Source organism: Pteropus vampyrus, unplaced genomic scaffold (assembly GCF_000151845.1).
Source record: "Pteropus vampyrus isolate Shadow unplaced genomic scaffold, Pvam_2.0 Scaffold124, whole genome shotgun sequence".
Taxonomy (NCBI): domain Eukaryota; kingdom Metazoa; phylum Chordata; class Mammalia; order Chiroptera; family Pteropodidae; genus Pteropus; species Pteropus vampyrus.
Genome location: NW_011888905.1, coordinates 224,164 through 240,170, shown reverse-complemented (window position 1 = coordinate 240,170; position 16,007 = coordinate 224,164). Strand labels below are relative to the sequence as shown.

General features: G+C 46.5%; 1 protein-coding gene, 1 long non-coding RNA gene and 1 pseudogene across 4 annotated transcripts in view; 1 reads left to right on the top strand and 2 right to left on the bottom strand.

Annotated features, from left to right (window-relative positions):
* Positions 1-684: 684 nt before the first annotated feature.
* On the bottom strand, positions 685-803 carry LOC111743878 (annotated as a pseudogene).
* A 6,608-nt stretch (positions 804-7,411) lies between these two features.
* The window catches only part of ZNF184 (zinc finger protein 184), a 15,277-nt gene continuing 6,681 nt past the window's right edge, over positions 7,412-16,007 (bottom strand). For 2 of the 3 annotated variants that reach the window (XM_011366342.2, XM_023534379.1), the window contains exons 3-5: positions 13,446-13,572; positions 12,988-13,083; positions 7,412-9,860 (exon numbers count right to left, since the gene is read on the bottom strand). In XM_011366342.2, coding sequence (XP_011364644.2) covers positions 7,903-9,860; positions 12,988-13,083; positions 13,446-13,572 — 2,181 coding nt within the window. In that variant the 3' untranslated portion in view covers positions 7,412-7,902. Of the gene's footprint in view, positions 9,861-12,987; positions 13,118-13,445; positions 13,579-16,007 lie in introns of those variants that run through there. The other variant, XM_023534378.1, reaches the window with a different exon arrangement.
* LOC111743872 lies at positions 9,867-12,094 on the top strand. The gene is made up of 2 exons (XR_002781915.1): positions 9,867-10,031; positions 10,799-12,094. It is a non-coding gene; the product is annotated as an uncharacterized LOC111743872 (long non-coding RNA).

Sequence of the window (16,007 nt, the reverse complement as noted above, 5' to 3'; positions counted from 1 at the left end):
TCCCATTGCTCGCTCTTTGAGTCTGGCGGGGCCTGGGGACATCTCGCCTAGCCACCTAGGGCCCGAGCCCCCGCAGGCGCCGGCTGGCCCCGCCATCTCCTCCCTCACCGCCCCGCCTGGCCCAACGGGGCCCGAGCAAAAATGTGGCCCACGCCCACACCCGCTTTTGGACAGAGCCGATCTGGAAGGGAACCCGTTTTCCGACGAACTTTTTAAAAAGAGTTGGATTCGGTCCATGGCAATTTTCTTGTTATTGGAAGGAATCGTTTTAGTAATCTCTGAAAGTTACTTGTTTTTCGGATTTTTCAGAATGCTAGTCACCTAGTTGACTCTGCCTTAGCAAAATATTGAGCCGCAAATTAAATGAGACCTTATGGCATTTGTATAAAAGTCGACTTTTTGGTTTCTAACTTGGATACAATAACTTGGATACAATAACTGTATCCAAGTTAGGCGTTTATTTTCCCCCTTGGAAAATGATCAATTTCCTAATTTTAAGAAATATTTTTAACTATTTTAATATTTTTATGGTAAATGATTGTAGACGATTTATTCTTCATTCAGTATATTATTTTTGTAGCCAGTTCAGTACATCGGTTAAACTTAATATATTTCCTTTTTTCTTTTTAAAATTGATTATATGGATTTATTCCATTTTCTTTTCTTTTTCTTTTTTTTTTTTAACGCCTACGGCACCTGGTTTTCCCAGGCGGTCTCCCATCCAAGTACTAACCAGGCCCGACCCTGCTTAGCTTCGGAGATCGGACGAGATCGAGCGTGTTCAGGGTGGCGTGGCAGTAGACTTATTCCATTTTCTTTGTCAGAAATATGTGAATGGACTTAGAGTGGACTCATTCAGTTAGTGACAGCCATGGGCTCGCCGCAGGTCCCCGGATGGAGGGGGCGGAGCAGTTCGGCGGTTACAGGTGCGCGCGGCGCGGACTCCACTTTGAAGCTGCGCGGATCCGCTGGCCGGGAGGAGAGAGGGTTGTTGTCCGGTTTATGAAAACGGCTCGTCCAGGTTCTGACGCGGAACTTTTCTCCTTGGCCCTTTCTTTCACCGCGCCCGGTGACGCGGCCGCCCCGAAGACCGGGGCTCCTGGGCCGGGCCAGACTTGGGTGCGCGTCCCCAACCATCCCGGCCCCTCGTATTATGGACCAGAGGGCGGGGACGCCTCCTCCTGACCTGCCCAGGCCTTACTTTTGCCTGAAAATCCAACCCCCCTCCCCCGCCCCCGACTGCGGGAGGGAGATTCGATCTCCACCCCCGGGCGACCCCGGGCCGTCACCCCCAGGCCCGCATATTTTCCCGCGCGCCGAAGTGCCCCGAACAGGAAGTTTACTTTCCCAGGAGCCGCTTTGTGCAGAGCTGGGCGGCGGGGGTGTGGGGCGGGGGCTCCTCTGCCGGATCCTGGGAGTCCTGGAGCAGGTGAGTTAACTGTTCTGTTCATTTCCTGTCAAAAGTCTCCCAGACGATCTTTCGAATAAAAGAGAAAGTTTTTGCTTGCAAGAGCACAGAAATTTCACAAGGATGGTGCCCCTGGAATGGAGTAAACTGAGTTTATCGCTCCAGTTATTCCATGGCAGCCACAATTTCGGTTGCCTGTCGCGTGGGGCCGTTTTGACACAGTAATAATAACAATGATAACAATCTAATAACGATGGGATCTCCCTTTCCCGTGGCTCGTATCTGAGAGCAGAACTTTGCGGGCGTCTCCGAACGCCAGCTCTTGTCTGCAGCGGCCTGTGTAAGGACTGTGGACGGAGCCCCGTGCCATGTCGTCAACCTTTTATCTTTAGGACTATAAGCTTTTGGGTGTAACCTTTTAAGAGTGGCTTTATTATTATTATATTTATTATTTAGCACAGCGCCTCTGAGGTATGTCTAAATTGTTGCGTGTATCAGTAGTTCATTTTTGCTTCTGAGTACTACGCCATGGTTTAAGAACTCGTCTTTGGAGGACCGTTTTGGTTGTCTCCAGGCTTGGGCTTTCACAAATAAAACTTCTACGAATAATAACTACAGGCCTTTGTGTGGACACATTTTCATTGTTTCGGGAGAAATGCCCAGGAGTGGAGTACGGATGTATGGTAAATGTGTGTTTAGTTTTTAAGAGACTTCCAAACTGTTTTCCAGAATGGCAGTACCATTTTACAATGTATGACAAACAGAGTTTCTCTGCACCTCGCCAGCCTTTGTCAGTGTCGCCATTTTCTTTTATCACTCCTAATAGGTGTCTAACGATAGCCATCACAGTCCGCAAGTACTGCAGTGTCCGTCAAACGACTCCTTGCCATTGTGCTTATCTTTAGAATGTGACCTGGCCAGGTGCGGTGGAGAGCTTTCCCCACCTGCCATGTAGCTCATGGGAGCGAAGGACTGAACACCTAGAGGTCCTGGGTTTGACACGGTGAACACTGTCGCCAATAACTACAGTTTCCGGTTCCTTTTCTAAATAGTCTGAGTCTGGAGGGTTAGCTTTTTTATGTTTCGTGGGATGTAAGCCTTTCCAGCTGTGTCCTGCAGGAAACCTCCATCTTCTGCTTGGAATAGAAGGAGCAAATCTCAGCTACCAGTTGAGGTGGATGGTAACTGACTTCATGGCATCTCATTTTAGGCAAATAAAAGTTGTCAAACTCTAACTCAAATTTCCTCAAGCCAAAAACCTAGCACCCTTTGCATCAGGGGAACAAAACCTCACCGCCTGGACAGGGACTTGAATCCTGGGCTCTCAAATTAAAGTCTGATGCTCTGCCGATTGAGTTACCCAGGCTCTGAGTAAGAACTTTACCTGGGTTTGTAGCTAGGAGTAGAGACTATCTGAATTCAGTGGTAGCCCTGAGCCAGTGTCATGCTCAGGAAAAGGAACCAAGCAGATGTTTAACCCCCCAGAGTCAATTCTCCAGCACCTGTTAAGGTTTTTACAGGTCGGTAGAGAAGGTACATAAAGGGCCACAAGAAGACAATCCTTATTTTAACACAGTTGAAGGAGGGAAAATAAGCAGAAACCAACTGATTGCTACGGTTAAATATGTATGGAATGCTTAGCTAAATCTTACTTACTGGACACCAAGAAATAACCAAAAAAGACACAAAGAAACAATGAAAAACCAAGAGAAGAAAAGTGAAAAGCAAGCATTGGAGAGCAATGGTAAGAATCTGCCAAATTTGGTAAAATAGGACCTTTTTTTCTTGGTGTAAGAAAAAAGGTAGTCATTAGAAAGGAAGGAATGAATGTGGTTGGCCCTACTGTACACCTCACTGCTTTTGGGGTGTTCTTACTCCTTCTAAAAGTATTTTTTACAAACTTGGTATTCCCTCTCAAAATCAGTGAACATCTAAATTTTTCTTCACAAATTTAAATTCTACTGAAGGATACAGTGACTTCTGTCTTAAAAACTATAGTAATTCAATGCCAACGAGACGGCGAGGCAGGGAGCCCTTCTTTGATCTTCGGTGGAAGATTTTACATCGACTCTTTATTTCCCTGAATTTGTCACTTCCCATGGAGCTTTATTGCAATACATCATTTTCTGTTTAGTATTTTCTTCATTTTCCCACCATATCTCTCTGTACCAAATACAGATATGGACATTGAAATCTGATGTTATTTCTCGTGCCCCCAAATCTGTTAAAAATACTTCTTGTGGATTGTGTTATATTTGCATCTCCTTGTGATCCACAATCAATCAAAGCATAATAAGCAGATAATAATTTGAAAAGTCCTTTAATGGAAGTAAATGCGGAATTTGTCACCTCTTCCATGAAATAGGGCATGAGGTCCCCGCAACTGAAGGGGTCGTCTCTGACTCAGTGTTTCCAATTGTCCCCATCGCGGGGGGCCAGGGAGGGCATTTTACACGAGGAGGCAAAGTACCATAGCCAATGAGTATTAATTTACCTGAAATGTCTTAAGTCATCAAGCAGAGGGCGAGATTCCTGGCCGGAGGGCGAGGCCGGGAGCCTCGCGGGCCACACCGCCATGGCAGACTGATACTCGGGCGGGGTGTGGAAGGGCTTTCCTTAGGAAAGGTTAAATATGTGAGATCTAGACGTAGATTTGGTTCAGCTGTCGAATACAGCTTAACACTGGATTTGCTGCAAAACTCCCAAGGCAGTCCACAATCTCCAGCTGCGCCCTGCAGTCGAACGGCGGCCCCTGGCTGAGGACCAGGGCGTCTCCATCAGGAGAACGGTTTCCGTTTTTCTCCTCGTCTTTTTCCTCCTCCCTCCTCGCCTCCCTTCCCTTCCCTCAGCCTCTTTAGCAACCCTCCCATCCCCACCCCACCATCAATCCTTCCTCATCCCGCCCCCCACTGGTTCCCGCAGCACCTCCGAGTCTGCGCTTTCTGTCGGCCAGACTCAGCCTCTGAACCGCCTCTTCAGGGGGCTGTCGCTGCGGGTCGAAGAACAGCAAGGCCTGAGGAAACCTTGGGGCGGGGGGGGGATGCGGGGGAAGGGGGCAGCCTGGAGCATGGAGTAAGCACTCCCGCCTCGGACGAAAATGTCCTCATCCTCATCCACCCCACCCCATTCCAGACGACCTCACCCACTCCACCTGTCTCACCCTATCCCTCCCCATCCATCCCATCCCATCCCATCCCAGATGTGGCTAAAAGCCTCTCCACATTCAAGGCGTTTGGAGGGTTTCTCACCTGTGTGAATGTTTTGATGCTGAGTAAGGTATGTGCTATGACTGAGTGTCTTGCCACGTCACGTGCAGTACATTTGTAAGGTCTCTCCCACTGTGAATTCCCTGACATTGCATACGAACTGAGCAATAACTGAAGGCCTTTCCACAGTCATTGCATTTGTAGGGCTTTCCTCCTGCATGAGTCTTCTGATGGTTTGTGAAGTGACAACTCTGCTTAAATCCCTCTCCACGTTCATTACATCTATAGGCTCACCCTCCGGTATGAGTTCTCTGATGCTGAACAAGTGTGGTGTGATCACCGAAGGTTTTCCCACATTCGCTATATTTACAAGGTTTTTTTCCCATCACATTTCATTTGTATAATTAATCCGTTTTCTTTAAACACTTCCCACGTGTACCATATTGACAACAACGCTCTTCTATTGGATCATGCTGCTCTGAAACAAGTATTGATCTTATACTGAAATATTTTCCAAATTCACGAGATTCCATACATTTCATTGGCAGGAATTTTCATGCAGATGACCATGTCTTGTCCCAGATATTTCTCCTGATTTAGGTGATGAGTCTTAAACTGGCCTCTAGATTTCCCCCATAGATTTCCTCTTCCACCTTTATTCCTTGGTATAAACCTTCTTTGAAAATGTCCTGCTGCTCTACTGTTTATATCTTGGCTTCAGATCCAGACTTCTCATCTAGAAGACACATGCGTGTCCCAGTGTGGCTGCGGGGGCCACGCGAGGAGCCGCCGGGCCGGGGCGCAGGGGCAGGACGGCCCGGAGCCCCTAAGGCCGCTGGCCCCCTCTGTGGGTCGGCAAGGCGCTCACTTCTCAGCCTGCGGACCCCAGGCATCGCCTCCCTTCCAACAGCACCAGGCGTGAGCACGCGTGGGTGCCCCACACTGACAGGCGCACCGCAAGAGCAAGGATGGTTGCTTCAGGTTTCTTCTGTAGTGAAAAGTATTTCTTCATGGTACAAACACCTGACTGCGCTCCAGGTGCTCTTAACATTGTCTTAATGCCTTTTGCCACACAGTTTGGAGATCTGACTAAATTCAATTTAATACTTGGTTTTAATGGAGAAAGTGCATTGTTGGCTATGCTGGCTAAATCAGTATACTCATTTTTCTATCTGATTTTCATGCATAAGATTCTGTTGAAATTCTGCTAGTGATTTCCTACCTTTCCTGGTACGAATTAAGTCATTCTTGCAAACTAATCAGGTGTTGCATGTTATTTTTAACAATTAAAGACAGAAAACAGACTATAGGTGGTTAAGAATCCCAGGTGCCTGAAAGCTGTCAGCATGGATTTGGAAGTGACTGTGGAATGGCCCTTTGCCCCAATTCCTAGTTGATGGCTTTTCATGCTGTTTTGGGAGATGGAGACAACAGCTGGTGATAAATTTAACTTTCACATCCCTTCAAAGCCAGATCTATCGTTTCACATCGCCCCTTGCCTTTTCTCTCCCAACACACGTCTTTAAAATTAGCCTATGAGAGATGAAGGAGTTGGAAAGGAAGGGCGGAGGAGAGAACTTAGGAAAAGGGGCTGGAGGGCAATCAAGACAAGGCTGCGCCTTTTGAGGACTTATAATAACTGTAACATCGTAATTTGTGGCCAACGTTCGAATTTTTTGTAATTGAAACTCTGAAGCTACCGACAAGGCATGGCTCTGGCTCTCAGATTCCAGACCGCCTGTGGCAGACAGCCTCCTGATGCTGCTTCAGCTGTGCCACAAACTACACTCCCTGTACAAACCTATTTGACCAAAACCCTGTGTTCTGCGGACCTGAACGGTGACTAGGACATTGAGAGATGCTTATGTTACTCATTGTTCTCATCTCATAACCCCACTTGCAGACCACTGAGTGGCTGAGTGCTGAATGTCCAGTTGCCCCTCCAATCAAAAAATGAGTTATGTAAACTTATGGCCTTGTTTCCTAGCAACCCTGGGAACTTAATAAAACTATTAAACGTGTGCCTTTAAGCACGCTGCGCCATTCTCCCCACTTCAGAGGCATGTTTTCAGTTCGTGAGGAAGGCCACGTTCTCTTATTTGCAAGTCATATCAGAGTAAACTCTTAATTTCTTTCTAGAACTTTTGTTTACACTTTTAAAATTGTTCATTTTTACCTCCAAGATCATAAAAAATGTCAAATCTATTTTAAACATGCTCTCTAGGAAATAAGTGATAAAACGTTCACTTATAAAAATTATGACAAATTTAAAACATACACAAAATTATAAAACAGTATAATGAACTCCTATATGCTCATTGCCAGGATTCATTAATTATTAAAATTTTGTCAATTTCCTTTATTAGTCCCTTTTTTCTTTTATTCTTTTGCTGATATTTTAAATGAAAGTGAGACATGCAATTTAATCCTACATAGTTCCTTATGCATTTCTAAAAACCACAGACTATTCTCACACATGCTATCACACCTGACGAAATTAACAGTTAACTCCTTGGGTACCCTTCATTTTATAGATGCAACACAACCAGGAGTTAAAAAATATATGCTGATGTCTGGGCCCCACCCCCTTAAGCCAATTCAATGACAGTCTCTGGGAGAGGGGCTTGGCAATAGTTTTATTAAGTTCCCAAAGTGATTCCACTGTGTAACCGGGGTTAAATAACACTTGTTAAAGCTGCAGAAAATCTCTAGTTATGATAAACTAAACGTTAAAACATACTAGAAAAGAAAAGTCGAAAACTCGTACTGAGTTAAGCCATTATATATTACTGAAACATTAACGTGAGAGTATTTTGGGCTTATTTTTATTAGGAAACAGTTACTTAAACAACTCAAATGCATGAGGACAGGAGCATAATAGATCTCCAGTCCAGTTACTGAAGCGTAAGTGCTTTGCTAGCAAAACATGCATAAATATACACTCTAGATGCAACACGGCAAAATGTGATGTATAGTAATCCTATTCAAGAATATATCGTGAATAAGCAAAACTGAATATAAAACTCCAAACGACCTCTGACATCATCTATTCCAAATCCCTCGTTTCATGGCAGAAAGTGAAATTTAAAACAGCTGAATTTTCCAATGTCACAAACTTGCTTAACAACATAAGTGATTACTCAGACCAACGATTCCATAGCACGGCAGTGAGAAGTTAAAACGGTTTAAGCAGTCAGTCAGTTTCTCAATCTGCTCTGGTTCTTCAGTACTTAACAGAGGACAAAGCAGAGTAAACGCACCCCCACGTTTATGATGCTTCTAGAACAGTCATATGCCAGGGTGCAGCCTCTGATGTTTGCTGAGAGCAGAGCGGTATCTGAAGGCTTTTCCACAGTCGTTACATCCAAAAGGCTTCTCTCCCGAATGAACTCTCTGATGCTGAACGAGGTATGTGCTCTGGCTGAAAGTCTTCCTGCATTCATCACGGCTGTACAGCTTCTCCCCAGCGTGGGTGTTCTGATGCTCACTCAGGTGAGTGCTCCGGCTGAAGGCTTTGTCACATTCGTTGCACTTGTAGGGCTTCTCGCCAGTGTGGATTCTTTGATGCTGAGTCAGATGGGAGCTCTGGCTAAAAGCCTTCTCACATTTGTTACACTGGTAGGGTTTTTCTTCTGTGTGAGTTTTCTGATGTTGAGCAAGAGATGAGCAATGTCGAAAGGCTTTGCCACACTCGGCGCACTCATAAGGCTTTGCTCCCGTGTGAATTCTTTTATGCTGTGTAAGGTGTATGTTCTGGTTGAAGGCTCTGCCACACTCACCACACTTGTAAGGTCTTTCTCCGGTATGTATTTTCCTGTGCTGAATAAGGGACGAGCCATAACTGAAGGCCTTGCCACACTCGTGACACTGATAAGGCTTCTCGCCGGTGTGAATTCTTTCGTGTTTAGCAAGAGATGAGCTCCGAATAAAAGCTTTGCCACATTCCTTGCATTCGTAAGCTTTCTCTTGGGTATGAGTCTTCTGATGCTGATTAAGGTTGGAGAGGTAACTGAAAGCCTTCCCACACTCACTGCATTCAAAGGGCTTTTCTCTGGTGTGAATTCTCCGATGCTGAGTGAGAGATGAGCAGTAACTGAAGGCCTTGCCACACTCGTTGCATTTGTAAGGTTTTTCTCCGGTATGAATTTTCAGATGTTGAGCAAGGGATGACCAGTAACTAAAGGATTTTCCACACTCAGCACAATCGTACGGCTTCTCCCCAGTATGCGTTTTCTGGTGTTGAGTGAGGTTTGAGTGCTGACTGAAGGCTTTCCCACATTCATTGCATTCGTATGGTTTTTCGCCAGTATGAATCATATGATGACGGATGAATGTCGAGGGCCCATTGAAGGCCTTCCCACATTCATTACACTTATAAGTTTTCTCTCCAGTATGAATTTTTTGATGTTGAGTTAAGTGAGTGCTCCTGGTGAAAGTTTTATCACATTCATCACATTTAAAAGGTTTTTCTCCTGTATGAATTTTCTGATGTTCCATAAAGTGGCCCCTCTGGCTAAAGGCTTTTCCACATTCATTACAAGTGTATGGTTTCTCGCCAGTATGAATTCTCTGATGCTGAACGAGATGGGTCCTCTGACTGAAGGCTTTACCACATTCGTCGCATTTGTAGGGTTTTTCTCCAGTGTGAATTCTTTGATGTTGAGTAAGAGATGGACCCTCAATGAAGCCTTTTCCACACTGATCACATTTGTAGGGTTTATCTCCAGTATGAATTCTTTGATGGTTAATAAGGTTTTCGCTGCGGCTGAAGGCTTTCTCACATTCGTTACATTTGTAGGGTTTTTCTCCAGTGTGCGTTCTCTGATGGCGAATAAGCGCTGAACAATAACTAAAAGCTTTCCCACATTCGTTGCACTTACAAGACTTCTCTTTTTTAACTGGGTTTGAATTCCGTTTGATGCGTGGTTTCGTAGAGGACTCTTCCGGAGATATCTTTTGTTGTGTTACAAGGTTGGAAGTGATATTGAGGCTTTTTCCAAAGTCGTGATCTACAGGGTCTCGCTCCAAAGCAGACGTTGCCTTTTCAGTTGAGTTTATTCCCCTTGGCAGTGTCTGTCCCTCTGCCTGCTGCCTCTCTGGACTGCGTCTGGACACCCGAGTTTCTGAGAAGTTAGAGCTACCGGGATCGTTGCTTTTGCATTTTCCCACTGTTGCCTCTGGAGCTGGCCCTGCAGAAGTGCCCGGCTCTGGGACTGATAGGCTATGTTCTGGTCTTGTCGCCCAGTCTGAAAGAAAAAAGAAAATGCTGTATTCTCTGAATAGAGGGAAAAATGACGACGACAACAGGATGCTGCTGTGGGGACGACCTAATGCGGCTAAACAAACGCAAAGTCTTCAGGAAATTCTTGGGGAGTTTCAAATAGAGCCCTAATATTTGGGGAAAAGTTTGGATAGAGGTAAGGAGAATGATAAATAAAATTTAAAAATAGCAAGAGAATCTCTCGTTGAATTTCACAGCTAATATCTAAGAACCAGTAAGGGAACTCCACTTCGGGCGACAGTTAGTTGAAGGGTGGCTCAGAGGGCGCTAAGAGGAGACACAGAGGGACTGAATTTAGAGGAGACGGTCTCAACAGATTCTTTGCCGACAAACAGCAAAGCAGAAATCCAAGAACCCTAATCTTCAGACAGAACAGACAGGGAAGACCTAGTGAAGGCTGCACGGTTTTTGTCCTGGAACACTGAAGGAACAGTCATATCGCTGCTAAAAATGGGCAAGCTGTAAATAGGGGAGGAAATGATTTTAGGGAAGACGACGAGTTCCAGGCATTCTGAGAATCAGGAAGAGAAACGGAGGCTGTAGTGGTGTTTGTGGGGCTGGAAGACGCCAAAAGTAGCAGAATACCCAAGATCTTAAATACAGGGTAGGGGACATCAGCTCAGTGAAGGAAGGGAAGGGGTACCCGAAGCCAGAGGAACATACGTGAGAAAACGGGTGGAAGTGTGGGCTGACTCGTGAGAGCGAGCAGTTCATCAGCAAAGAAGCGAAGGAAGAAAAGACAAGGACGCGATCAGGAAGCAGAGCCGCCCTGCTCCACTTCCGACTGCGTAGCGGCCCGTCCCGCCCCGAGACTAGAAAGACGACGAAACGAAGCAGGGGGTCAGTGCCGGGGATCAGGGAAAGAGGCCACGTTTAAAACGGCACCCCTCTGTTCCATGGCAGCAGGGTTACAGCACAGCCCAGAGAACCTCGAGTCTCCCGTGCTGCCAGCCCAGCCGCCGTCACCGTCACCGTCAGCATCACCATCATCGCACGCATAAGCGGCCAGCGGAGACTCCGAGCTGCCCGACCTCGCCGGTGCACCCGGCATCTGGGGAAGGTGCAGCAGCCGTGAGCGTGGGCGGCCTCGTGACAGCAGCGCCTCCCTAGCGGCGACAAGATGAAAGCAACACAGGTTTGGGGACCACCAAGTGTTCAGTATTTGCACAGCAGGTGGCCATGGAGCTCGCCCCGTCCACGTACTCCTCAGTGGGGAACTGGAGACCACGGCGTCCGATGCGGATAAAGGGTAAAAGGCCGTGGCTGAAGCTGGTCCCAGCACTGGCGGGAATTCCAGCCGAAAGCAACAAGTATGCAACAGACCGTGACCTATGTTACCCACGTGGTCGTGTCTCTCACGCAGCTAGCAACAAAGTCACCAGGACGCCACGGGCAGCCGAAGAACAAAGGACTGGAGAAAGTTCCAGAAGGCCAGACGGACAGCACCAGAGGAGGAAATGCTGAAAACGAGGCCCACTTTACCGCATGCAGAGTCTGTGGGCACTGAGCATCCCCCAGCACCCTGTGCGAGGACGGTTAATCGAGGTGCCAACAACCAGGTGGCAAAGGGGCACCTGGACCAGTGAGGCAGTCCGCACCGCCATGCGGTCACGACTCTGCAGGGGCCAGGTCACAAGGCAGCCTCGAGAAGACGGCAAGAAAGAGGGCAAGGAAACAATGCGGAGGGGCGGAGGGCCAGTGGCGGGGCTGCCTGCCGCAACTCAGCCCCTGCACCGATGCCTACGGAACTGCAAACCACGTTTCCAGCGACGAACGCAGACCAGTCACCAGAGAGGAACGAGTCTGCTCCACAGGCCGAAGAGGACAGGGCCGAGGGCTAGCTCGCCAAGACCGTCTTGGCTGGGTCTCATTCCAGCGACAGAAAGTAAACATGAGAAGGGAGCTCGAGGCTTCCACTGACTGCCTTCTGCCCACTGGCCGGGTCGCTGGGACTGTCCACGTTACCTATGCAGCGTGGGTGTTTTGTTATTTTTACCTACAAACCTCTTTTTACTGATGACTGAAGCATTTTTTTTAAAGCCTAGGATTTTTTTTCAATATCTATTTAAACATTTTTAAATGATTTTCTAGCTGCTCGTCGGGATTTTTTAAAACTTAGTTTTTAATTTGTGATAAAACAACTTGTTTTTGAAAGTTAATCATCTGTAAGCACAAGTTAATAAAGCTCTTGTTAAAAAATATTAATTTTCTAAACTACGTTTCATGAAATCATATTCTATGAGAAAGATTTTAAAGGTGCAGCATGAAAGAAACAGACTCGTGGCTGGGGGAGAAAGCGTGTCATACTCTGTGCAACCCTGTTGGAAATTCCTAACGCTCAACTGCTTGTTAAAAAAATGTCTCGAGTGGTCCCCCAGGAAGAAACTTGCTAAAATTTTAGCTAATCCAGCACTTCTCAAATTTGAACGTGGCGTGCTTCTCTCCCCCACACAAAAGAACCCCCATCCCATATCTCATTCACTCAGTTTCATCTAGAGTGACCTGAGTTTGCATATTTTTCCAGGGTCTGGTCTATGAAGAGGTCTCTCTGTGCAGTTTGGGAATTAATGGGTTACAAGTTAATTTATAATTCCAAAGATAGCCTTATAGAGTAAAAGGCTCTGAAGCCACACACTGAGATGAAGAAAGGCAAGGAAGGGACTTTTGCAGAGCGTGGTTGGGAAAGCAACGGAGCGCACTGGATGGCGGCCACATAGATTAATGGTGCTGCGTAAAAGTACTCGGAAATTCAGGTCCCCTACTTCTGTTTGACGTACAAGTGGTAGAGCCTGTAGACCCGGAAAGGAAACTCTACAGGTGGAAAAGTGAGGTGATGTTCGTGAGCTCAGAGTCCCGGAGGGGGTGGGAAAGACGGAATCCAGAGTCCAGGCCAAGACGCTGCCTTCACAGAAAGGTGGAAGGAGTATCACACCGGATGCGTGTCAAGACCGTGTTCTGGCAAAGCACGAGGGAGCCCAGAAGCCTTCCCACATCTGGCAGGAAGCAAGTGCATCTACATTTCACACACAAATTCCTCTTCTCAGGCTGCTGTCCGAGTGAACGACACTCATCTGTAGGGACCCATTACTCACCTCCAAAGCCACCCACTGGCATGCCCGGCTCCACGATCCACGGCTCTGTCCCTTGCTCTAGCTGGGAAATGACATCGGGTTTGGAAACCTGGAGTCCTGCTCATGGGAGAAGGAAAGAAAGAGGCACCGTCTGCCGTCAGGGAAAAGCGCCACGTCAGAATCCAGTCTCACAGCCTCGCTTTCAAGGGAAGGCAGTGAGGGAGCGATCCGATGGGAATGAACAGCAGACCCAGCTCTGAGGTTACAAATTCCAGACACGGTGTAACTGGGGAACTGGTTTGCATTCAGAAAAATTATTAGTTCGTCCTTCCTCTTGCTATGAGAGAAACCTTTTCAAAGCCTTTCAAAATCAAGGTCTCTCTGGTCCCTCACGTAAAGGCAAAACCAGTCTAAGCACTAGAGAACCCTCTTCCTCCTCCTCTGTACCCCAGCTTCTGACTCGCAGAAGTCATCCTTACCTATGGACACCAGGTGTGTGTAATTTTCCAGTGTTACGTCCCTGAATAGATCTCTCTGTACAGGATCCAGCTGTTTCCATTCTTCCTGGGTAAAGTCCACGGTCACATCCTTGAAGGTCACTGACTCCTGCAATACCAAACACACTTCTGCGTAGCCACAAAGCATTTACCTAGGAAGGGGATGGAGTCAGCAACAGTGACGGAGTAAGGCGAGCTATGGGCTACCTGAAAAATGATTCTGACATTTCCTCCTTCATGAAATGAATATAAAAACAGAGCCTGACTCAGGATTGGTGTAAGAACTAAGAACGAACTGTTCAGTATGAGATGCTTCATTGAGAATGTGGCGCACAACACGTGCTCAGCCAGTGTGGCCACCGCCGCTCATACTCATCGTCGTCATCTCTGTGCTCCAGGACACATCTCGCATCAGTAGTGAACCTCCGAACATCAAGAACCTGTTCTACTGTCCACAGTGAGCCCCAAATCTGGTGCAAAGTCTCCATGAGCAGTATCAGTCAGCAGGACGACGTGACTGGGCCCACAGGTGCGCTCCGCTCCACAGACAGCCCAGAACACTTGAAAGAGTTACAGCAGCGAGTCTGGTTTGCCCAATCCTTCCTAATCTTCACAAATATCTGGATCCATACTTCTGAACCTCAAGCAAGCTCTGAAAACCAATGCTTAGTCACCAACTGATGAAGGGACTGTGTGCCTGGGGCACGTGAAGATTTATGCTGCACGATGGTGCCAGTTTGGGGTCTGCACCGTAGGTGGTCAATAACAAGTGTACGCCAACGTGATCAGCTCCCTTTAGGAGCTCTGGACTCCAAGACTGAAGCAGGCCTCCCTGGGTAGACACTGCTCATGTCTCTGTGGGTCGCAGCTGCAGAGGAAGGGCATCTGTGTGACCAGCACAGAGGGAAGACCTGGAAGACTGCATCTCATGTCTCTGCATCCCACTCTGCAACATCTTTCCTCTTGATCCTGTTTTGTGCCCTGTGCTATAATAACTGTTAGCCCTGAGGCACACTGCCAAGTTGGGTGAGTCGTTCTAACAAAGCACTAAACTGAAAGGTGGTCACGGGCCTCCGGAAAAGCAGTCCTAGAGAGAGCTTACACTAGATCAGCCCTAACAAAGCTGGGAGTTCAAAATCAAAGCTTAAAAGGATCCAGCGGTGGCCAAGATGAGATTAACAAGGATTCGATTTACCCTCCTGCATAAAATAACCAAAAAATTCCAGACAAAATATATGAAGCAGTTTCTGAGACACTGAATCTCCGATAACAAAAAATAGTCATCCCTGAGAATCGGGAAGCCGATGAGGAGAGCCCTATGATCGCTCCAGCTTCCTGCCTTCCGAGTTCCCAGGCAGCAGTGCAGCAACTTCCTGAGCTGGAGAGAGAACACTGGGTCTAGGAAATCAAGGTGACTAGAACTCACGGGACAGAGTGAGAAGGAAACCACACAGGAAAGAAACACGGAGAACTGCAGGGCTCCCGCTTGAGTGTCCGCCAAGTGCCAGCCAGCACGGAGGTGTGATCGGACCATCAAAGGCACGGAAAGACCCACCCACAAGGACTTAGGGAACAGCACTGGAGCTCCAAAAGTGTGGAAAGAGTGTCTGTTCTCATTAGCAAAACTGGAAAACTTCCTCATTCACCAGGCATTGGGTAGAACACAAAGAAAGGTCTTGCCTCAGTTTGGGAAAGAAGTGGCCTTAGACTAAATGCTGTTCTGGGTTCACCTAACAAACATTAAAAGCCAGACCTGAAGGAAACATACTGTTTCAAGTAACTTAACTGCATCCCAGGAAAAGGAATATTTTATAGGAATATAAAAGTATGCAGAATCCAATAAGGTAAAATTCACAGTGCCTGGCATTCAGTCAAAGATTATCGGACATGCAAAAAAGCATGAAAATACGACCTATAATGAAGGGGGCTAGCAACCAATCAATTGAATCCAACCGAAAACTGACACAGACATTAGAATTAGCAGCCAAGAACATTAAAAGTTATTACAACTGTTCTAAGTGTTCAAAAAGTTAGAGACATGGAAGACACTTTTTAAAAAGACCCAAATGGAACTTCTAGGTCTGAAAACGAAAATGTTCTGGGATGAAAAATACACTAGATAATACCAACAGAATATTAAGCTTGAAGAAGAAAAGATTAATAAATTCACAGACATGGTAATAGAAACTATCAAAAATAAAACTGATAAGAAAAAAATTTTTTTCAAGAGATAGTATCAGGGAGCTGTGGGACTTCAAATGGCTCAAAATATGTGTAATTGGAGTCCCTGGACCAAAAAAAAAAAAAAAAAAAGGAGCAGAGAAAATATTTGAAGAAAAAATAGCTCAGTATTTTCTAAATTTGATGAAAATTATAAACCCACAGATCTCAGAAACTCAAACTGTAAGCACAAGCAACACAAAGAAAACTACACCAAGGCACCTCTTAATCAAATACTGTAGCTCAAATCCAGTGACAGAGAAAACCTTACAAGTATCCAAAGGGAAAAAAGACAAATCTAAAGGAACAAAGATAAAAATAACA